Source organism: Oryctolagus cuniculus, chromosome 1 (assembly GCF_964237555.1).
Source record: "Oryctolagus cuniculus chromosome 1, mOryCun1.1, whole genome shotgun sequence".
Lineage (NCBI taxonomy): Eukaryota > Metazoa > Chordata > Mammalia > Lagomorpha > Leporidae > Oryctolagus > Oryctolagus cuniculus.
In genome coordinates, this window is record NC_091432.1 from 60,994,977 (window position 1) to 61,019,017 (window position 24,041).

Genomic DNA, 24,041 nt, shown 5'->3' on the forward strand with positions numbered 1-24,041 from the left:
TGTATGCTTATATACAAGTATACTTATATATAATGCTCTAAATATATATATATATATATATATCCTGCTTGTGGATATATATAATCATAACTTTTGTCTTTTGGTGTTTTATTTCAGCCTCCAAATAATTATAGACAATTATATAAAGTAGTGCAGAATCCTCATTAAGTTATTAGTCTGTTTTCAAAGAATAGGTTATTTTCCATGTTTCTTCTATGTTGGGAAACATTTCTCCTTATTGAAATCTTTTTTTTTTTTTTTTTTTTTTTTTAGCCTGAAGTGCTAGCCAAGGTAGGGTGTCCACCTTATCCTGGGAACCAAGAGCACATTTATTACCTCCCATACCCACACCAAGGCACCCAGAGACTAGCAGGGAGGAAGCACCATCTTAATAAGGCAAGTGAAGGGCACTGAAGCCCCCCAAACCACTGGGAGATTTTATTGGAAGGATAAATCCACAGTCCCCACTGATTTTGAGTTTGTCCTGAAGGGCTGAAAGGGAGTGGGTGACCACTTACATTCATGAAACAAAGGCATGTTGCTCTGCTCCCCTCACTCCATCAAAACGCTAAATTCAACTTGAACAGGCAGAGCACTGACCAACACTTGTCAGGAAGGCAGTTGGCTCCAGAAAGGCTGTGGATGGGGAGGCTCACAGGGCTGAGAATGGATCCCCTGCTCCCCATGACTGGGAATCCTGTGCCTGTTCTGGTCTTGAATTCTATTTCATCTGATTCAGGATGGCTTCTCCTGCTTGTTTTTGGTTTTGTTAACTAAGACACATATGTTTGGTTGTTTTAAGGTGTCATATAACTTCCAAACACTCTTGTTGATTTTCCTGATTTATTCTGTCTGACTTAAATATCTACAAAGATCTATCTTCTAACTTGAATATTCATTCTTCTACTTCACTGAGTCTTTTTTTTTTAAACTTTTATTTAATGCATATAAATTTCCAAAGTACGACTTATGGATTACAATGGCTTCCCCCCCATACCGTCCCTCCCACCCACAACCCTCCCCTTTCCCACTCCCTCTCCCCTTCCATTCACATCAAGATTCATTTTCGATTATCTTAATATACAGAAGATCAGCTTAGTATACATTAAGTATGGATTTCAACAGTTTGCTCCCACACAGAAACATAAAGTGAAAAATAATAGATGATTTTTTTAAATGATGATGAAATCAGAGCAGACCTATTGTCATGTTTAATCCCAGTGAGAGTCAAGTTGGGAATTGATAATTTCTTTTTTTTTTTTTTTTTTTTTTTTTTTACAGAGGATCAGTTTAGTATGCATTAAGTAAGGATTTCAACAGTTTGCACCCCCATAGAAACACAAAGTGAAATATATTGTTTGAGTACTCGTTATAGCATTAAATCTCAATGTACAGCACATTAAGGATAGAGATCCTACATGAGGAGTAAGTGCACAGTGACTCCTGTTGTTGACTTTACCAATTGACACTCCTGTCTATGAGAACCTCCACTTTGACTATGACCTTGTCTAAACAAGATAAGAGTCGGAGAACTCAGAGGGCTTCCATAGCCTTGGAAACTCATGACTGGAGCATAGGGAGATTACTGATGCCATAGACAGGAGTGTCAATTGGTAAAGTCAACAACAGGAGTCCTTATTGAAATCTTAACACTCTAGGGTCTTTTTTTGAGAATATTATTCTTTATCTTACCTTTAAGAATATCTTTCCTTAGTTATTGCTTGTCTTAGATTATCAACTTGTTCATTTTTCTATAAAGTTGTATATTTTGCTGCATTTTCACAAATTATTTTAACCATTTTGTTATATTTCTTTTTCCTTAATATAAGACCCTTTTACACTGTTTCAATTTCAATTATTTCTCTCTGTTTCTTGGAATTTTTCCTATAAATTCCCAAACAGGTTATTTCCCAGTTTATAATTAATCAATGGAAATCTTTTCAAATATGGGCAAATGCATATTCTCAAGGTATTAAAAAAAAGCAAATTCTTCTAAAAACAGAAAAAGATGAAAATTGGTAATTTTTAAAGCATTTTTAATACATAAAATACTTTCAGCAAATAGCAAATCATGAAAATTTTCAGTAGAAGCTGGAACATATTAAGGAAAGTATTTAGCACTATGGTAATTATTAGTTTCATTACCGCTATTTTTTCTATACAATGAGTGTGAGCAAAATCGCGTCTGTACTTCCTTTCTGCACTTGATCTTAACCAAAAGCTGAGACGTGATTTACCCTTCCTTTCCAACCTCCTATATCCTTCCATCTCATTCAGAGCAAAAGCAAATACCTGACAAAATTAGACCCTTTTAAAGCTTCAAATATATCTGCCCTATCCCAACTCTGACGATCTAGCCTGTCCACATCTACTGTAGGATTTTGTAATTCAACAAATATGGACAACTCAGGACATTTTCACCACCTGATATGATTTTCCCAAGATAGTACCATGGCACAGACCTTCAGCAATTTCAGATCTCTCCTCAGTGTCTACCCTAAAGTAAACATTTTTTAACCTCTGAAGTGTGAAAGTCTTGCTCCTAGATCCCCACTAACCTTGATCCATCTTCTTCCTTTCCAACTTTTCCTTATTCCACAGCAGTTAGTCTTACCTGTTGTGTTTCACTAGAATGTAAAATCTCTATGCATAGGAATTTATTTAATGTTTTTACTGCTATATCTGAGCACAGGTTTAACCTTGTATAATGAATGTGTGGATTAGCAAATTACAAAATCTCTTTTTTTCATTTGTCTTCCTGCTTGTAGATAAATACCTTAATAAGTGTTAAAGCAAACATTGGAAATTAAGAATGCACCTTGGTTTCAGAATTCTAGAGATAATCCAGAGTCATCCTTATCAAACTCTTCCTATTTAGCATTAAATTTTCTGTGCAAATTCTGTATGCTTTCTTCTGAATCATCCAAACTCACACTGGTGGTAGATGTGTTAAACTATCCACTCATGACTGATGTTGCTCAGAAACAATTGCACTATATTGATTAGGAGTCTTATATAACAAACACAGTATCTTCTCAGGGGATTTTCCATCTAAAGGACCAAATTTGTTGGGAACTTCACAAATAGATATCCCATGGGTTTCTACTGGAGGAGAGGTAAATTTAGCTTTGTTGAAACTAGATCTATGTTTAGAACACGTTTGAAAATGGGAGTTAAGACTTTCAAATATTAACAGCTTTTCCCTTGATAGAGTATGAAGGATGTGTTTGGCATGCATTGGATTATAATATTGGAATTATATCTGAGTCCTCAAGGTTCTTCAATTTCAGGTTTTTTTTTTTTTTTTTTTTTTTTTTTTAACAGGCAGAGTGGACAGTGAGAGAGAGAGACAGAGAGAAAGGTCTTCCTTTGCCGTTGGTTCACCCTCCAATGGCCGCTGCGGCCGGCGCGCTGCGGCCGGCGCAACGCGCTGATCCGATGGCAGGAGCCAGGAGCCAGGTGCTTTTCCTGGTCTCCCATGGGGTGCAGGGCCAAGCACCTGGGCCATCCTCCACTGCACTCCCTGGCCACAGCAGAGAGCTGGCCTGGAAGAGGGGCAACCGGGACAGAATCCGGCGCCCCGACCGGGACTAGAACCCGGTGTGCCGGCGCCGCTAGGCGGAGGATTAGCCTAATGAGCCGCGGCACCGGCCCAATTTCAGTTTTAAAGTTTCTGTCATAGCACCATCCACACAGTATGAATGAATTTCAAAGAATTTTCCAAAAAACAATGAGCAAATTTTATACTTAAGATTTGCTGAAATGTATTTTCTCTATTAAGGTCAGATTATATGTTGATTTTCAACATTGCATTTTTAAGGATTTATTTATTTTCTTCTGGGTCTCCCACATAGGTGCAGGAGCCCAAGAACTTGGCCTGTCTTCTGCTGCTTTCCCAGACCATAGCAGAGCTGGATTAGAAGTGGGGCAGCCAGGTCTGCAACTGGCTCCCATATGGGATGCCGGCATTGGAAGTGGTGGCTTTACCCACTATACCACAGTGCCACTAGTATGCTTATTATTATTATTATTATTATTATTATTATTGACAGGCAGAGTGGACAGTGAGAGAGACAGAGAGAAAGGTCTTCTTTTTTCCGTTGGTTCACCCCCCAATGGCCGCTGCGACTGGCGCACTGCGGCTGGCGCACCGCACTGATCTGAAGCCAGGAGTCAGGTGCTTCTCCTGGTCTCCCATGTGGGTGCAGGGCCCAAGCACTTGGGCCATCCTCCACTGCACTCCTGGGCCACAGCAGAGAGCTGGACTGGAAGAGGAGCAACTGGGACAGAACCAGCGCCCTGACCGTATGCTTTTAAAACGCAATCTTGAGCCGACGCCGCGGCTCACTAGGCTAATCCTCCGCCTTGCGGCGCCGGCACACCGGGTTCTAGTCCCGGTCGGGGTGCCGGATTCTGTCCCGGTTGCCCCTCTTCCAGGCCAGCTCTCTGCTGTGGCCAGGGAGTGCAGTGGAGGATGGCCCAGGTGCTTGGCCCTGCACCCCATGGGAGACCAGGAGAAGTACCTGGCTCCTGCCATCGGATCAGCGCGGTGCACCAGCCGCAGCACGCCGGCCGCGGCGGCCATTGGAGGGTGAACTAATGGCAAAGGAAGACCTTTCTCTCTGTCTCTCTCACTGTCCACTCTGCCTGTCAAAAAACAAACAAACAAACAAAAAAACGCAATCTTTAGTAAGCCAATGTCTTGCCCATTTTTTGCAACATCTTATCCATCTTTTGCAACACAATTGGTGCATTGGAGACTGTTATGCTTAGTGAAATAAGCCAGACCCAGAAAGGCAATTTTCATATATTTTCTCTGATTTGTGGTAGCCATTATATAGAGTACAAGAAAAAACTAAATATATTTAAGTGAAATTGACATATTCTGATTTGATTAATGTATATAGCCGTTGTCTATATTCCTGTGGAACAGTGGTCTTTCTACTATTTACTTGCTGAAGTCTTTATTTAGTAGACCATTAAGCCTGTGATTATAAAGTAAATTGAAAGTTTGTTGTTACAAAAATTAAAAGAAAAAAATAAAGGAAGGGTGAGAGGGGGAAGAACAGAGGGAAGTATCATTGTATTCTTAGATTTTATCTATGAAAGACACTAAATCTGTTCTCTTTATATTAATACTTTTTAAAATAAAATACACTTTTTATCTATCCTTTATCATCTCTGTCTTGTCAGAAAGATAGCATTTTTTAAGATTTATTTATTTATTTGAAAGGCAGTTACAGAGAGTCAGAGGCAGAGAAAAGAGAGAGAGAGAGAGAGAGAGAGAGAGAGGTCTTCCATCTGCTGGTTCAACCCCAGATGGCTAAAGATGGCCAGCTGGACAAAGTCAGGAGCCTGGAGCTTCTTTCCAGGTCTCCCGCATGGGTGCAGTTGGCTCATCTTCTACTGCTTTCCCAGGCCATAGCAGAGAGTTGGATCGGAAGTGGAGCAACCAGGACTCGAACAAGTGCCCATATGGGATGATGGCACTGCAGGGGGTGGCTTTATCTGATATGCCAAAATGGCGGTCTGAACACAGCATTCTTGAAAATTCTAATTCCATTTTGGATATTTTGATAAAATTTAAGGAAACATATGTTGGATTGAAATTTTATCAAAAGTGAACAGATTTCTGGTAAGAAAGTGAAAACTATATGCCCACAATTCAATATTATTCCTTGAATTTGTAGAATAAGTGAAGATTATGGGAAAGAGACAGAAACAGTAAGAAGGGATTTGGTTGGGGCTGGCACTGCGGCATAGTGCGTAAAGCTGCCGCGTGCAGTGCCAGCATCCTGTATGGACACTGTTCGAGTTCCGGCTGTTCCACCTAGATCCAGCTCTCTGCTATGGCCTGGGAAAGCAGTGGAAGATGGCCCAAGTCCTTGGGCCCCTGTACCAGTATGGGAGACCTGGAAGAATCTCTTGGTTCCTGGCTTCAGATCAGCCCAGTTCCTGCTGTTGCGGCTATTTGGGAAGTGAACCAGCAGATGGAAGACTCTCTCTCTCTTTCTCTCTCCTTCCTCTCTCTGTAACTCTGCCTTTCAAATAAATAAATAAGCCTTAAAAAAAAAAAGGAATCTGGCATAGTGGTTTGTCTTCTGGAACAAGCAGGATCAATATCTAGAAAGGCAGAAAATCTAGACTTTTCTTTTGCAGTAAAGCAAGCCACTTATTGGAACAAAAATATAACAAGCTCTGTACTTTAGCTCAGTTCTCTCACACCCATTTTGTTTCATTTGCTTTGTACTGAATCTGTTGGCAGTTACACAATGGGAAAAAAAGATCTTTCTAATCTAATCTCTCATCAATTGAATCTCTCATCCATTTCCTACTTTCTATATTTACCCACAGATAGACTAGCTGTCTCAGCACAAGTTGTCATACTCTCCTCACCGATGTATGTGTAGTAAAACAGACTTCACTTTTATCTTTTGTACCTATGCATTACTATGTCATGTGTATATAGTATATTATAATGTATGCATGATAATGTAGGGAAATAAGAATGCAATGTCCAAATAGTTCTAAGATATACATAATAAACTTCTAAATGACCATGGCTCAAAAAAACGCATAGAAAGTTAGCATACTACAATCAATAAAAATTTGCATTACAAAAATACCATATAGATTTTTGCAGATTGAAATACTTATGATTATCTGAAACTCCACCTTAAATCTAGAAAAAAAGAGGATAAACAAAATCCCAAATAAGTGAAGTGAATAATAAAACTAAAATTAATCTTTTTAAAATTTTTATTAACATAGGTTTATTTCTGAGAAGATAACCATTGTGTCCTTCCTTCCTCTTTCCTCAATCTGCCTCCTTCATTTTTATTTAAATTTTTGCAAAAATGTTATTTCAATCCACTCTATAATCACAGGCTTAATGTGCCACTATCCATAACACTCAACAAGTAAAAAGTAGAAAGACCACAATTCTGGGGCTGGCTCTGTGGTGTAGTGGGCTAAGCCATCGTCTGTGGTGCTGACATCCCAATGGTTCTTGTCCTGCCTGCCACTCTTCCAATCCAGCTCTCTGCTATGTCCTGGGAAAACAGTGGAAGATGGCCCATGTGCTTGGGCCCCTGCACCACGTGGGAGACCCAGAAGAAACTCCTTGCTCTTGGCTTCAGATCGGCACAGCCCCGGCAGTTGCAGCCATCTGGGAGTGAACCAACAGATGGAAGACCTCTCTCTTTGTCTCTCCCTCTCCATGTCTGTAACTCTGCCTCTCAAATAAATAAACAAATCTTAAAAAAAAGAGACACCAGTTCCGCAGGCATATATAAACAGGGAACAGAAATCACAATCAAATCACAAGATGTCCAGTGCTGTGGCGTAGCAGGTAAAGCCACCGCCCACAGTGCTGACATCCCATATGGGTGTCAGTTTGAGGTCCAGCTGCTCCATTTCTGATCTAGCTCTCTGCTATGGCCTGGGAAAGCAGTAGAAGATGGCCCAAGTCCTTGGGCCACTGCACTTATGTGGGAGATCTGGAAGAATCTCGACTCCTGGCTTCAGATCGGCGCAGTTCCAGACATTGAAGCCAATTGGGGAATGAACCAGTGGATGGAAGACCTCTGTTGCTGTCTCTCTCTCTCTCTGTCTGTAACTCTGTCTCTCAAATAAATAAATAGATCTTTAAAAAAATACACAAAACTCATAGCTTAGCAACACAGTCTCAACTGTTTGCCTTCCTGATCACATGTCAATCATATCTTATGATGTCCAGCTTCACAAGAGACTATCTTATTGCATATTACTAGCCTAGGAAAAGATAAAGTACAGGTAAAATTCAAATATTTAAGTTCTAACTATAGTTTCTCTGATCTTCTGTATATATAGAAAATTGAAAATGGATCGTGGTATGAATGGAAGGGGAGAGAGAGCAGGAAAGGGGAAGGTTGCGGGTGGGAGGGAAGTCATCGGGGTTGGGGGGAAGCCACTGGAGTCCATAAGCTGTACTTTGGAAATCTATATTCATTAAATAAAAGTTAAAAAAATAAAAAAAATAAAAAAGTATAGTTTCTACTGAATATGCATTGCTTTTACACTATTGTAGTCAAAAACCATGGTCAAACCATCATTAGTCTGGTCCTGTCTATAACCCTTTCAACAAGTGGTGCTGGCACAATTGAACAACAGGGATCAAGAATCACAGTCCTTACCTTATGTCATACATAAAAATTATGTGAACATGGAACCTATAATTAAATTAGACGCTAAAGTCAGAGAACCTCTAAATGGAAACTTAAGATGTCTTCATTAGTTTGGTAAAGGCACATATATCTTGGGAAACAAAAAGTACTAACCATAACATAATTTATTCAGTGATACATTAAAATTAAAAAACCCTGTACCTTGAAAGACATTCTTTTTTTTTAATATTTATTTATTTATTTGAAAGTCAGAGTTACACAGAGAGAGAAGGAGAGGCAGAGAGAGAGAGAGAGAGAGAGAGAGAGAGAGGTCTTCCATCAGCTGGTTTACTTCCCAATTAGCCGCAATGGCTGGAACTGCACCAATCTGAAGCCAGGAGCCAGGAGCTTCCTCCAGGTCTCCCACATGAGTGCAGTGGCACAAGGACTTGGGCCGTCTTCTGCTGCTTTCGCAGGCCATAGTAGGGAGCTGGATTGGAAGTGGAGCAGCTGGGACTCAGAACAGGCACCCATATTGAATGCCGGCACTGCAGGTGGCGGCTTTACCTGCTACACCACAGTGCTGGCCCCAGATAGACTTTCTTAATTATATGCAGTATGAAGACAGGTTATGAAAAGGGAGAAAAATAATTTGTAGTAAGTACACCTTACTAGTGATTTTTATCCAAAATATGTAAAGAACATTTCAATAATATTATTACAGGGGCTGGCACTCCACATATATGTAACTTTCATATACAACTGATGAATGTGTAAAGTGGGATTCATCCCTGGTATGCAGGGATGGTTCAACATTCGCAAATCAATCAATGTGATTCACCACATTAACAGACTGCAAAAGAAAAACCATATGATTATCTCAATTGATGCAGAGAAAGCATTCTATAAAATTCAACACCCTTTCATGATGAAAACTCTAAGCAAATTGGGTATAGAAGGAACATTCCTAAATATAATCAAAGCAATTTATGAAAAACCCACGGCCAGCATCCTATTGAATGGGGAAAAGTTGGAATTTCCACTGAGATCTGGCACCAGACAGGGATGCCCACTCTCACCACTGCTATTTAACATAGTTCTGGAAGTTTTAGCCAGAGCCATCAGACAAGAAAAAGAAATTAAAGGAATACAAATTGAGAAGGAAGAAGTCAAACTATCCCTCTTTGCAGACGACATGATTCTTTACCTAGAGGATCCAAAGAACTCTACTAAGAGACTATTGGAACTCATAGAGGAGTTTGGCAAAGTGGCAGGATATAAAATCAATGCACAAAAATCAACAGCCTTTGTATACACAAGCAATGCCACGGCTGAGAAAGAACTGCTAAGATCAATCCCATTCACAATAGCTACAAAAACACCTTGGAATAAACTTAACCAAGGACGTTAAAGATCTCTATGATGAGAATTACAAAATCTTAAAGGAAGAAATAGAAGAGGATCCCAAAAATGGAAAAATCTTCCATGCTCATGGATTGGAAGAATCAACATCATCAAAATGTCCATTCTCCCAAAAGCAATTTATAGATTCAATGCAATTCCAATCAGGTTACCAAAGACATTCTTCTCAGATCTGGAAAAAATGATGCTGAAATTCATATGGAGGCAAAAGAGACCTCGAATAGCTAAAGCAATCTTGTACAACAAAAACAAAACCGGAGGCATCACAATACCAGATTTCAAGACATAACACAGGGCAGTTGTAATCAAAACAGCATGGTACTGGTACAGAAACAGATGGATAGACCAATGGAACAGAATTGAAACACCAGAAATCAACCCAAACATCTACAGCCAACTTATATTTGATCAAGGATCTAAAACTAATTCCTGGAGCAAGGACAGTCTATTCAATAAATGGTGCTGGGAAAACTGGATTTCCACGTGCACAAGCATGAAGCAAGACCCCTACCTTACACCTTACACAAAAATCCACTCAACATGGATTAAAGACCTAAATCTACGACCTAACACCATCAAGTTATTAGAGAACATTGGAGAAACCCTTCAAGATATTGGCACAGGCAAAGAGTTTCTGGAAAAGACCCGGGAGGCACAGGCAGTCAAAGCCAAAATCAACTATTGGGATTGCATCAAATTGAGAAGTTTCTGTACTGCAAAAGAAACAGTCAGGAGAGTGAAGAGACAACTGACAGAATGGGAAAGAATATTTGCAAACTATGCAACAGATAAAGGGTTAATAACCAGAATCTACAAAGAAATCAAGAAACTCCACAAAAACAAAACAAAGAACCCACTTAAGAGATGGGCCAAGGAACTCAATAGACATTTTTCAAAAGAGGAAATCCAAATGGCCAACAGGCACATGAAAAAATGTTCAAGATCACTAGCAATCAGGGAAATGCAAATCAAAACCACAATGAGGTTTCACCTCACCCTGGTTAGAATGGCTCACATTCAGAAATCTACCAACAACAGATGCTGGCGAGGATGTGGGGAAAAAGGGACACTAACCCACTGTTGGTGGGAATGCAAACTGGTCAAGTCAGTATGGAAGTCAGTCTGGAAATTCCTCAGAAACCTGAATATAACCATACCATACAACCCAGCCATCCCACTCCTTGGAATTTACCCAAAGGAATTTAAATTGGCAAACAAACAAGCTGTCTGCACCCTAATGTTTATCGCAGCACAATTCACAATAGCCAAGACCTGGAACCAACCTAAATGCCCATCAACGGTAGACTGGATAAAGAAATTATGGGATATGTACTCTTTAGAATACTATACTGCAGTAAGAAACAATGAAATCCAGTCATTTGCAACAAAATGGAGGAATCTGGAACACATCATGCTGAGTGAAGTAAGCCAGTCCCAAAGGGACAAATACCATATGTTCTCCCTGATCGGTGACAACTGACTGAACACCAAAAAGGAAACCTCCTGAAGTGAAATGGACACTATGAGAAATGGTGACTTGATCAGCATAGCCCTGACTGTTAATGAACAACTTAATACATTATCCCTCTTAGTAGTTTTTTTGTCTGCCTACTTAATATGACTGGTTTAATTCTGTAATTAATACACAGTTATTCTTAAGTGTTTACAATTAACTGAAATGTGATCCCTGTTAAACATAAGAGTGGGAATAAGAGAGGGAAGAGATGTACAATTTGGGACTTACTCAAGGTGACTTGCCCCAAACAGTAGAGTTAGAAACATACCAGGGGATTCCAATTCAATCCCATCAAGGTGGCTTGTACCAATGCCATCTCACTAGTCCAAGTGATCAATTTCAGTTCACAATTGATCATAATGAAAGGACTAAGAGTCAAAGGGAGCACATAAACAAGTCTAGTACCTGCTAATACTAACCGATAGAATAAATAAAGGGGAGAGTGATCCAACATGGGAAGCGAGATACTCAGCAGACCCATAGAATGGCAAATGTCCTAAACAGCACTCTGGCCTCAGAATCAGCCCTAAAGGCATTCGGATCTGACTGAAAAGCCCATGAGAGTATTTCAGGCATGGAAAGCCAAGACACTCTGGAAAAAAAAACAAAAAACAAAACAAAAAAACCAAAACCTAAATGAAAGATCTCTGTGAGTGAGATCCCAGTGGAAAGAACAGGTCTTCAAAGAAGGAGGTACCTTCCTCTGAAGGGAGGAGAGAACCTCTACTTTGACTATGACCTTGGCTAAACAAGATAAGAAACAGAGAACTCAAAGGGCTTCCATAGCCTTGGAAACTCATGACTGGAGCATAGGGAGATTACTGATGCCATAAACAAGAGTGTCAATTTGTAAAGTCAACAACAGGAGTCACTGTGCACTTACTCCTCATGTAGGATCTCTGTCCTTAATGTGCTGTACATTGAGATTTAATGTTATAACGAGTACTCAAACAGTATATTTCACTTTGTGTTTCTATCGGGGTGCAAACTGTTGAAATCTTTACTTAATGTATACTAAACTGATCTTCTGTAAAAAAAAAAAAAGAAAGAAAAAAGAAATTATCATTTCCCAACTTGACTCTCACTGGGATTAAACATGACAATAGGCCTGATCTGATTTCATCATCATTTAAAAAATCATCTATTATTTTTCAATTTATGTTTCTGTGTGGGAGCAAACTGTTGAAATCTTTACTTACTGTAAGCTAAACTGATCTTCTGTATATAAAGAGAATCGAAAATGAATCTTAATGTGAATGGAAGGGGAGAGGGAGTGGGAAAGGGGAGGGTTGCGGGTGGGAGGGACGTTATGGGGGGAAGCCATTGTAATCCATAAGCCGTACTTTGGAAATTTATATTCATTAAATAAAAGTTTTTTTTTTTTTTTAAAAAAGAAAGTCTAAGTGAGTTTTAACAACCATCAGACACATACATGTTTTTATACATCCCAGTATGTTACTATCAGCATTTAGCCAAGTCCGATTCATTCTAAATAAGGGATCCAATTCATTCTGAATAAGTGTATGCTTCTGCACTGTACTACAAGTCCATGTCGTCATATGATCATTTTGAACAAGGTTTCTTCATTCTTAAGTAGTCTTCATTATACCCAATAACTACTAATGAAACAATGAATAAAATAGAAAATCAAGAAGTGAAATATTTGGCAGTCAATGTGATATTATGATGATCCAAAATAATATATACAAAATTGTCATGATTTATAAGCAAATTTCTTGATGAAATCAAATATAAGATCATACATACAACTCAATTATTTTCATTCCAGAATTAATTCATTGTTCTTCAAAAATATTTTCCCAGTACTAATAATATATGTATTGTGCTAAGTTTTGAAAAAGATAAAAGAGAGGTCTATCTCTCAAAAGGATTTAATTCTTTTTTAAAAATTATGTTTTATGGTGAACAAATTCATGTATTTCATCTATACAGATTTAGGAACACAGTGATACTTCCCACCCTACCCTCCCTCCCCGCCGTGAACCCACCCTTCCTCCTCCTTCCTCTCTTATTCCCTTTCTTAATTTTTACAACGTTCTATTTTCAGTTTATTTTATATTCATAATATTAACCCTACACTATGTAAAGAGTTCAATAAATAATAATAAGAAAAAACATTGTTCCTCAATAGTTAAGACAAGGGCTGTAAAAATCAATGTTTGTCAAAATGTCAATTACACTTCTCTACAATACACTTTTTGGTATTGAGTTACCACAGATCAGGGGAAAAAAAGTATTTGTCTTTTGGGGCCTGGTTTATTTCACTAAGTATAATGGTTTCCAGTTGCATCTATTTTGTTGCAAAAGACAGGATTTCATTCTTTTCTTTACAGCTGAGTAGAATTCCATTCTCTCTCTGTCTCTCTCTCTCTAATATATATATATATATATATATATATATATATATATATATAATTTCTTTATCTAGTCTTCATTTGATGGACATCTGGGTCGATTCCATATCTTTGCAATTGTGACTTTAGCTACAATAACCATTAGGGTACAGATCATTCTTTCTTTCTTTTTTTAAGATTTATTTATTTTATTATTTGAAGGCAGAGTTACAGAGAGGCAAAAGCAGAGAGAGAGAGAGAGAGAGAGGTCTTCCATCTGTGGTTCATTTCCCAAATAGCCACATTGGCTGGAGCTGTGCCAATCCGAAGCCAGGAGCCAATAGCTTCTTCCAGGTCTCCCATACGAGTACTGGGCACAAGTTTTTGGACCATCTTCCACTGCTTTTCCAGGCCATAGCAGAGAGCTGGATCAGAAGTGGAGCGGCCGGGACCCCCACTGGAGCCCATATGGGATGCCAGTGCTGCAGGTGGGGGTTTTACCAGCTATGTCACAGCACAGACCCCTGGATCACTCTTTCATATGCTGATTTCATTTTGTTTGGGTAAATAGCCAGAAGTGGGATGGCTGGATCATATCCTAGGTCTATATTCAGATTTCTGAGGTATCTCCTCACTGTCTTTCAGAGTGGCTGCAGTGGCTGCACCAGTTTACATTCCCACCAACAGTTGATTAGGGTACCTTTCCCCCTACATCCTCGTGAGCATTTATTGTTTTTATATTTTTGTGTGAGAGCCATTCTAAGTGGGGTGAGGTGAAACCTCATCGTGGTCTTGACCTGCATTTCCCTGATAGCTAGTGATCCTGAGCATTTTTTCATGTGCCTGCTGGCAAGGATTTAATTCTTAAAAGTTCAGGGTTTCAGATCTACATAGTCTCTGTTGTACCTATAAGATTATGCCTTTGGGAATCCTAAATTATAATGAAGGGCAAAATAGTTCCTAAAACAATTCTCAGTGGTTCAGGTAGTGTCCTTAGGACCCAGACATGTCTGATCTTTAAGTATCCCTTTTTCATATGGTAAACATACACAAACACACACTTACATTCACACTCACATGGGGAATCACTTCTCTTCTGAGACTACAGTAGAAAGAGACCGTAATAAATAATTTTCTCAACTCCAGAACTTCAGAATATAAAATACACACATAACACAAACACACACAGAGTAGAAATGTTTCTTCTTTCACTTGTCTCCCAAAATCTCAATAATTCATGTATTTCTCCAGCTGAGTTAAGATCACCATACAAACATGAATGTAACTTAATCTGTGACTGTCTTCAGTTCCTTGAGGAATTCTAGCAGCCTTCAAGGTGAGTGATTTCTGAATCTGCGTTGCATTCTTCTTGTCAAAGGCATGGAGCAGATTACATTAGCTGAGTAGGAGGGGAGAATAACAGAGTTGCCAAATATGGTTATTCTCCTAGCTTTTTTTTTAAAGATTTATTTATTTGCTTATTTGAAAGGCAGAGTTACATAGAGATAGAGAGAGGGAGAGGCAGAGAGAGAATCATTCATCTGCTGGTTCAAACCTCGAGTGGTTGCAAAGGCTGGGGCTAGGCCAGCCTAGAGCCAGAACCCAGAAGCTTTCTCTGGGTCTCCCACGTGGGTGCAGGGACCCAAGCACTCGGGCCATCCTCTACTGCTTTCCCAGGAGCAACAGGGGAGGGGAGCAGCCGGGATCTGAACAGATACACATTAGGATACAGGTGCTTCAGGCTGTGCTTGACCTGTTTAGCCACAGTGCCAGTCACAATTCTCCTTTTAAAAAGGCACAATGCACCCTAGGCTACAAGGCTGTTTGCACATACTGGCTTGTCTTCATCATTTTTTCTTATGATAAAACATTCACATTTCTTTTTTTGTTGTTGTTGTTAAAGATTTGTTTATTTATTTGAAAGTCAGAGTTACAGAGACAAAGAGAGAGAGAGGTCTTCCATCTGCTGGTTCACTCCCCAGATGGCTACAACAGCTGGAGCTGCGCCGATCTGAAGCTGGGAGTCAGGAGCTTCTTCCCGGTCTCCTATGCTGGTGCAGGGGCCCAAAGACTTGGGCCATTTCCTACTGCTTCCCAAGGCCACAGCAGAGAGCTGGATCAGAAGTCAGCAACAAGGACTCAAGCCAATGCCCATATGGGATGCAGGCAGCAGCTTTACCTGCTCTGCCACAGCGCCAGCCCCAGCATTCACATTTCAACTATTGAATCATATCTCTGGTCAGGAGTGTTTTAAAGTAGAAGCATTCAAGGTCCTACACGGTGGCACAGTGGGTTCACCCTCCTTCTGTGGCACCAGCATCCTATATGGGTGTCGATTAGTGTCTCGGCTGCTCCTCCTCTGGGACAGCAGTAGAAGATGGCCTGAGAACTTGGGCCCCTGCACCCATGTGGGAGACCCAAAAGAAGCTCCTGACTCCTGGCTCCAGAGCTCCACAGTTCCGGCCGTTGCAACCATTTGGGGAGTGAACTGGAGGATGGAAGACATTTCCCTCTGTCTCTCCCTCTCACTGTCTGTAACTCTACCTCTCAAATAAATAAATAAAATCATTTTTAAAAAAGCATTCAGTCTCATTAACTGTGAAAGCTAAAAATAACATTTCGAAAGAGAAGAATTTGTCCTGTGGTGGGTGGGAAGTCGTGATGACAGCATTGTTTCATAATTTTGATTCTCGTCTTCTCTTCCTTCAGAGAACTGCCTCCATTTCATGTTACAGTCATGACATTTGAATTATAAGAGCTCTGAAGTTCATATATTGAGCCCTTATATTTTAAAAACTAGGATATGAAGTTTCATAAAATGCACATATGAAGAAAGGAGATCAATTTTATGCAAGCTGAAACGTGCACTAGATATCTGTAAAGTGTCAGGTGGTTTACTTCTCATATGTCCAGGGGGTACTATACATTTTAGCACAGATATTTCTGAAGCAAAGAGCTTATTGATCTTTTTTATCCAATATCCCCTGTGTAGGACTGCCCACCATCACATTATTTGTTCTTTTTCTTTCTTTTGATCAGCACATTCTGCTTCAACATGGCCTTCTTCTTCAGACTTGTGGCTTCTTATCTGCATCTATCCTATTGTCACAACTTTCTTCTTTTTCCTTGTAACACACTATCACACCACATAGTGTCCCCTTACCATTCGTAAATATCTTTGTCAGTCTATTTTCTCAGAGTCCCTTTTCCTATGGACTTAAAAATTGTATTGTGTATTTCCTTCATACTAGAAAAACTTATCTTTGGAGACAACACTTGCTGAGAAGTAGGTAATTCACTCTCTGAAGTCATGATAATAATAGAAAGTAAAACACCATGTACTAAAGGGCCTTCTCACTCATGAAGTTTAAGGTGATAAGCATCGTTATCCCATTGAACTGGACTACACAGTCCGTTAGACTAGACTCTAAGAAAAAAATCAGCTTCTCCTGAGTTATTTTATTTTCACACTGATCAAGTAGGTGGCCTTTTGATGATTTTAGGAAGGAGATTTTGGTTATTTTTCACTTTTGAGAACATTTGTTTGATTTTAGGTTAAATAAAGCTACTGGCAAAGGTAATGATTTGTATTTTTCTGCAGTAAAGTTTCCTGAATCCAAAGGTGGATAGTTTCGAAAAATAAAAGATACTGAAATAATTGTTGGGTAAAACTGGTTAATTTTGAAAGGTGAGTCCACAAGGACCAATGAGATTTGTTAAAATTTCAGGATATAATAAGTATCTCTGAAAAACAATAAGCACATAAAACATAGCAACTATTTAATCAGTTCTTGAAAATCCTTTTGTTGGGCTAGTGGCCAACTGAAGCCTGTATAATGGATTACCTCATAAAAAAGTCCCTAGAGACTTCCAGATACAGATCCAAACGAAGTGCACTTGTATATCAGAGAGCAAAGCACATATGCTTAATGATCTAATAAAAAAGATGAATTAGCCATGGTGGGGAATAAACCCTCCTTGTCAGTTACTCTCTGAACTTTCTTTTCTGTTTATAGAGATGATTCTTTAACTGCTATGCCTTGAGTTCCCAAGAGTAATGATGCCATTTCTAAATGGCACCATCCTAACTCCAGCTTCATTCATCCTAAATGGCATTCCTGGTCTGGAAGAAGTGCATTTGTGGATATCCTTCCCGCTGTGCACTATGTATGGAATTGCTATCACAGGTAACTTTGGCCTTATATACCTCATCCACTCTGAAGAGGCCCTACACAGACCTATGTACATCTTCTTAGCCCTGCTTTCCTTCACAGATGTGCTCATGTGCACCAGCACTCTTCCCAACACCCTCTGCATATTGTGGTTCAACCTCAAGGAGATTGATTTTAAGGCCTGCCTGGCCCAGATGTTCTTTGTCCACACCTTCACAGGCATGGAGTCTGGGGTACTCATGCTCATGGCCCTGGATCGCTATGTGGCCATCTGCTACCCCTTGCGCTATGCCACTATCCTCACTAACTCAGTCATTGCCAAGGCTGGACTCCTCACTTTTCTTAGAGGTGTGATGCTTGTTATCCCTTTCACTTTCCTCACCAAGCGCCTGCCATACTGCAGGGGTAATGTCATACCCCACACCTACTGTGACCACATGTCTGTTGCCAAGATATCCTGTGGTAATGTCAAGGTCAATGCCATCTATGGTCTGATGGTTGCCCTCCTGATTGGGGGCTTCGACATCTTGTGCATCACCATCTCCTATACTATGATTCTTAGAGCCGTTGTGAGTCTGTCATCGGCAGAAGCTCGACAGAAGGCCTTCAGCACCTGCACGGCCCACATCTGTGCCATTGTCATCACCTATGTCCCAGCTTTCTTCACCTTCTTTACACACCGCTTCGGTGGACACACCATCCCTCCCCACATACACATTATTATGGCTAATCTCTATCTACTCATGCCTCCCACAATGAATCCTATTGTGTATGGGGTGAAAACCAAGCAGATACGAGAAGGTGTCATTAGGGTCCTGCTTAAGGGAAAAGAAAAGAATCCTCAAAGATTTAAATAGAGACCTCTGAGAAGTTAGAGTTCTCTTAACCAGGCTGAGATCACCAGTCAGTAGAGGAACCTTCAAATAAAAATAATATTTGTGGTCATAGGAAAGATTTTCCATGTGACTTATATTTTTCTACATCTTTTGGAAGACTGTCACTGTGCTCAGGCATGTAAAGGCCCTGTCATGAAATTCCATGTTTCAAAGCCTGTTTACTCACAGTGGACTTGATTGTTTATTGTACTAAATTTTAAAGCCCTATGAAAATATGAACCTTGTTCATTCATGTCTGTGCAAATTTACTTATCTCAGCATTCTCCTGAGTTTGGAGTTTATTCTTATATCCCAAGTTCTCATGTCCTATTTTCTGTCTCAAAATTGCCAGCTGTAAATCCAGGGACTATTTACACATATGTTCACCTGAAAGCTTGTGAAAGATATGTGTTTCAGCACACTAATAATACGCAGAAATGGAAGATTCCACTGATGCCTATCACATTAATAGATAATTGTGGTCTAGTCAAATACACTGGTGAGTGAAAGAGGAAAAGGGTCAACATTATATTTTTTTTGTTTGTGCAAAATTCAGGAGCAGTCAAAGCTATTATGTTATTTTAGAAATGAGGATCTTTGCTTTTAATAATGAGGGGCCAGGTAATGAGAGGAGCTTCTGAGGTACAGCCATTGATTGACTTTGATGATGGTTACTTCTTTACTTCAAGCTACGCTTGGACTTTAGAATATTAACTGTTCTGCTGTTCATAATGAGGATTTAGCTGCATTCTATATGTCACCTGCCTTCTCCACAATCCCCCCACATAGATACACACAAAGTGAATTTTTAAAAATTTATAGGAAATTTGCATTATTTTTAACTCCATTCTCAGTTACTTTTCTGTGATTGAAGCAGAGAACTTCCACTTGGATTATGGCCTTGTCTAAATAATGTCGGAGTTTGTGGACTCAAGAGGCTTCCATACCCTTGGTAGCTCATGACAAGAGCCTCGGGTGATCACTGATGTCATAAATAAGAGTGTTAATAGTTTATTCAACAACAGGTGTCACTGTATACTTGCTTACCATGTAGGATCTCTGTTTTTAATGTGTTTTACTATGAGAATTAATGATAAAACTAGTCTTCAAACAGTACTTTATACTTTGTGTGCCTGTGTGGGCGCAAACTGTTGAAATATTTACTTAGTATAGAGTTAGTCTTCTGCGTACAAAGATAATTTAAAATTAATTTAATGAATTATGGGATGTGAGAGGGAGTAGGAGATAGTATGGGGAAAGAACTGCTATAATCTAAAAGTTGTACTTATGAAATTTTTATTTATTAAATAAAAGCTTTCTATTAAAAAATACTCCATTCTCCATGAAAGTAACAAGGTTAGATCCTCTGTCCAGAAGGCCAGATCTCTAACTTTTAGAATCGTGACTTAAAAACTGTTAAAACAAAGGTAAGATTTTATGTGAACAATTACATAACAATATTTTCCATAATCAAATTCAAAATATGTGTTTTAAAAATATTCAAAAATGCTTAGAAAAATTACTTACAGATTCAAATCTAAACACACCAGTGTGAAAATATATGATCCAGTCTCAGCAAATTTCAATATATAATGCACTTTAATTAGCTATATTCACGAAGCTGAATATTAGCTTTTTAAAACTTAATCATCTTAAATCTATCAAATTGAACACCTTAATAATTAGTTATTTAATTAAATAAACCCACTAGTATTTTAAGGAATTATTTATTTATTTGGAGGGCAGAGCTACAAAGAGAGAGAGAGAGAGGGATCTCTCTCAACCAATGATTTACTCCCTAATTGCCACAATAGCCAGCGCTGGACTGATACAAAGCCAGGAGTCAGGTGCTTCACTCGGGTCTCCCATGTGGATGCAGGTGCCCCAGCATTGGGCCATCCTCCACTGCTTTCCCAGGCCATTAGCAGGAAAATGGATCTGAAGTGGAACAGCCATGATTCAATTACGTGCCCATATGAAATGCCCCACCGTTACCACTACACCACAGTGTTCTCCCCAAATAAGCCCACTTAAACTAAGGTATTATTGAAAATGTATTTTTGTTTGAAAAATGGAAGCCAGTGAGTTACAAAGTCGACAAGAATAATAAAATTTAAGATGAAAACCGTCAGGCTAGGTAATTCCCTGAAAGGTGAAGTAGTAATTTCACTACTCCAAGAAATTCAGTGCATTCTGACTGTAGGTATGATTGTTCCTACCACACTTACAGCCTGCTCCGTTAGACCTCCCATCACCAGGCACCTGACTTTGGAGGAGACCAGTTACTCAGAGAGAACAGCACTGAGCAGCCTGCAATATTTGACATTGTTTTCAAGGGAGACAGTATAGAGTTTTGTTGTAACTTTCTAGGGGAAATTGGGCAATAGAAGTGCTTTAAAATCAGGACTTCTTGCCTCAACATTTATTGTTATGTATACATTTTTAATGTAATTAATAACAGGTTGGACATAATTTAGAAGTTTTTATGTAAATACAATATGTTTTCCGTGATCTGCAGTAAGGAATAGAGCACCAAAAGTGTAATATGTAGGACTGAAATGGACATTTTGAGAACCAGTGATTGTTAACAGCCCTTTGTCAATAATTGTGAAACAGTGTTTTTTTTTTCTTCTTACTATTTGTTGAACTTTTTATTTAGTGTCAGGTTAATCTTATGAGTATAAAATAAACTGTAAGTAGATCACTGTAAAAAATCAAGAGAGGGAATAAGAGAGGAAGAAGGAGGTGATAGTCTAGATGCATATGTGGGAATGAGGGTAGGGTGGCAAGTATCACTATGTTCCTAAATCTGTGTACAATAATTTGTTCACTTGAAAAAATTTTAACAATTAATTTAAAAAATTTTAATGGAACAAATTGAATATACATATATATTTCTCAAATTCAATAATTTTTTTAACTTTTATTTAATGAATATAAATTTCCAAAGTACAGCTTTTGGATTACAATGGCTTCCCCCACATAACGTCCCTCCTACCCTCAACCCTCCCCTTTCCCACTCCCTCTCCCCTTCCATTCACATCAAGATTCATTTTCGATTCTCTTTATATACAGAAGATCAGTTTAGCATACATTAAGTAAAAATTTCAACAGTTTGCTCCCACACAGAAACATAAAGTGAAAAATACTGTTTGAGTACTAGTGAAGTGAAGAGAAATACACATATTATATGTTTAACTGCAGGTATCAGTGATATAATAGCTTATGAACAACATTTAGTGATTGAGAATCACAATAATAAACATTTGAACACTCATGAAATCACACATATATTTAAATTTGTGATTGCCTTAAACAAGAATATCCAATGTCTGGTCCTAACAATTGGCTACTTTTGGCATGAAGCCACATCCTAAATTACTCTTCTTTGGAGACCAGCTATGTTTGAGAAGTCCCACCACCAGAACCCACCCCCCCCAAATATCTGCTTTCCCTTGGGGCTCTGTGGTCTCTCGTGCTTTCACACCTTGTTTTACACTGAGACATGAGTCTCCTGACCACGTGAGAAATTACACCTGTTTCCTGTGGGAACTCAGATGGACGAAACACATCGGATCCAATGATTATAAGGTGACGCTGACAGCTGCCATCATGTACATTCCTGGCATGAGCACCGTTCACGTTTCTTCTGATCTGGATCTGTATTGTGGGTGAGGGGAATTTTCTGTCTTCAAGATCTTGTCCCAGGCTTATTGAACATCAAAGCTTCATCTTATTGCACTTTGTGTCACCACAGGGATTAAAAGTAGTGATCTACAGAAGATATTTGTGATTTATTTGTTCAGGAAAACTAGTAAGAATGTGTTCATGCTTATTCAAGGCGGAAATAGTAGTACTCGTAAGGTAGATGTGTTCCTGGTGGCCAAGGTACAGGTGAGAAGCTCCTTCAGCTTATAGAACACTCTCCTTATATTTACTCATTTTGTCAGATATATGCTGCAATGCCAGAAATAGCAGGTTAGAAAACAACAACCCTAATACCCATGAGACAGAAAAGATAAGTAGGTACATTCTTTCCCTCCAAGTCACTAGGCTACACCTCTGCATTCTCTTCCCTTTCTTTAATTCAGTCATACAACTTGGCAATCAGCCAATACAAGTCCAGTTTAAAAGCTGTTTCATTTTTGGCCCAGGTACTGTCCACATCCACAGGGTAGGTGGCAGATTTGGTCCATATATTAAAAGAGCTCACAAGTTCGCAAAGGAATACTGTAAACGTAAAAGGTTCCAACACAGATCTCTTGTTTATAATCTTTATGAAATAATGATTATATAACGTAATGTTTATAATCATTATGAAAATGGAGAAAATATGAGGGCAGCAGAGAGGAAGAAAGGAAAATCTCATTTGGCTTAAGAAAGGTTAGCATGTGCTTGATTCAGCAGTATTTAGCATAGAAAGCACCAAATTGTGTGTCTTTTGGCAAGTTTTTATAGTACTGTCTTGTTTAGAATGAGAGGCCATGATAATGCTGAGTTGGTAGACTCACTGTAAGAATGTGATTGTAATTCAAAAATTAATGAATAAGTAAGTATATTAGCTAGGTAAATATGAGGGCACCTCAAAAATTTCATGGGATGCAATTAAAAGACAAATTCATTTTGGTGGAAAAAAATTGAAGTACATGCATAGCTTTTTCATAACATGCATTTTCCATGAACTTTTGAAGACTTCTTGTAGAGAGAAACAAATAGTACTTCTGCTGTTTTTTTTTTCCGATAGGCACATGAATGAATATTTGAGTTGGGATGCAAATGTGTTATATGAGACATATATCTTATATATCTGAGACATGTATCTTATGCAACATATTTATCTTATATATGTTACTGTTGACTATCTTGCACTTATATGCAAGATAATCCTTAAAACACCTGACCATACATACAGAAAGCCCTGCTAAGTGTCAAGGGATATGTGCTTGGCACACACAAGCTTGGAGCTTAAAGGATTTTTAGAATTTTAGCTAGTGAAATTTATTTAATTTAGTTGTGTTGCATTAATTATCACTTTAATGTGATTCTGTGATTCTACCAATCTAATATATCAATAAAGTCCTTTTAAAAATGAAATACTAGTCAAATACTTAAGGTATTCAGGGTCAGTCATAGGACTTTGTATCACTTAAAGTTTGGGTTTGATGTTTCTGGACATTTCATTCCAGACAACAGCAGCAGCGAAGAACAAATGGTATCAAAGAAAGAAACTAGGAGTTTGTTTTCTGCATCCAAATTTTGGCTGACTTCCTCTCAAAGACATTACAGAAAGGGTTGTACAAACACCTGATGAGCTCTGTGTCCTAGCACCTAAGTTCCTTTGAAAAGAGTGGTGCAGTGCTAAGTTGTTGCCTGAAGCATGTAAGAGGGAAGTAAAATAAAAATAGTAAAGAAGCAACTTTTCTAACTTTTTCCTAACTTTTAAAAAGTGAAGATTTTTCTAGAGAGTAGGATCAAGTAATAATCCAAAGGACCCTGTTTTCTGTTTTAAATAGTCAGAGGCAACCATGGGTGCCACCTGCACATTGTGTCAAATGGCT

At 38.9% G+C, this 24,041-nt stretch overlaps 1 protein-coding gene across 1 annotated transcript; it reads left to right on the top strand.

The window, feature by feature from the left end:
* Window positions 1–17,496: 17,496 nt before the first annotated feature.
* On the top strand, window positions 17,497–18,465 carry LOC103350505 (olfactory receptor 52N1). The gene has a single exon (XM_008266784.4). It carries the CDS (start codon window positions 17,497–17,499, stop codon window positions 18,463–18,465), a length of 969 nt encoding a protein of 322 aa, XP_008265006.4.
* The last annotated feature ends 5,576 nt before the right edge of the window (window positions 18,466–24,041 follow it).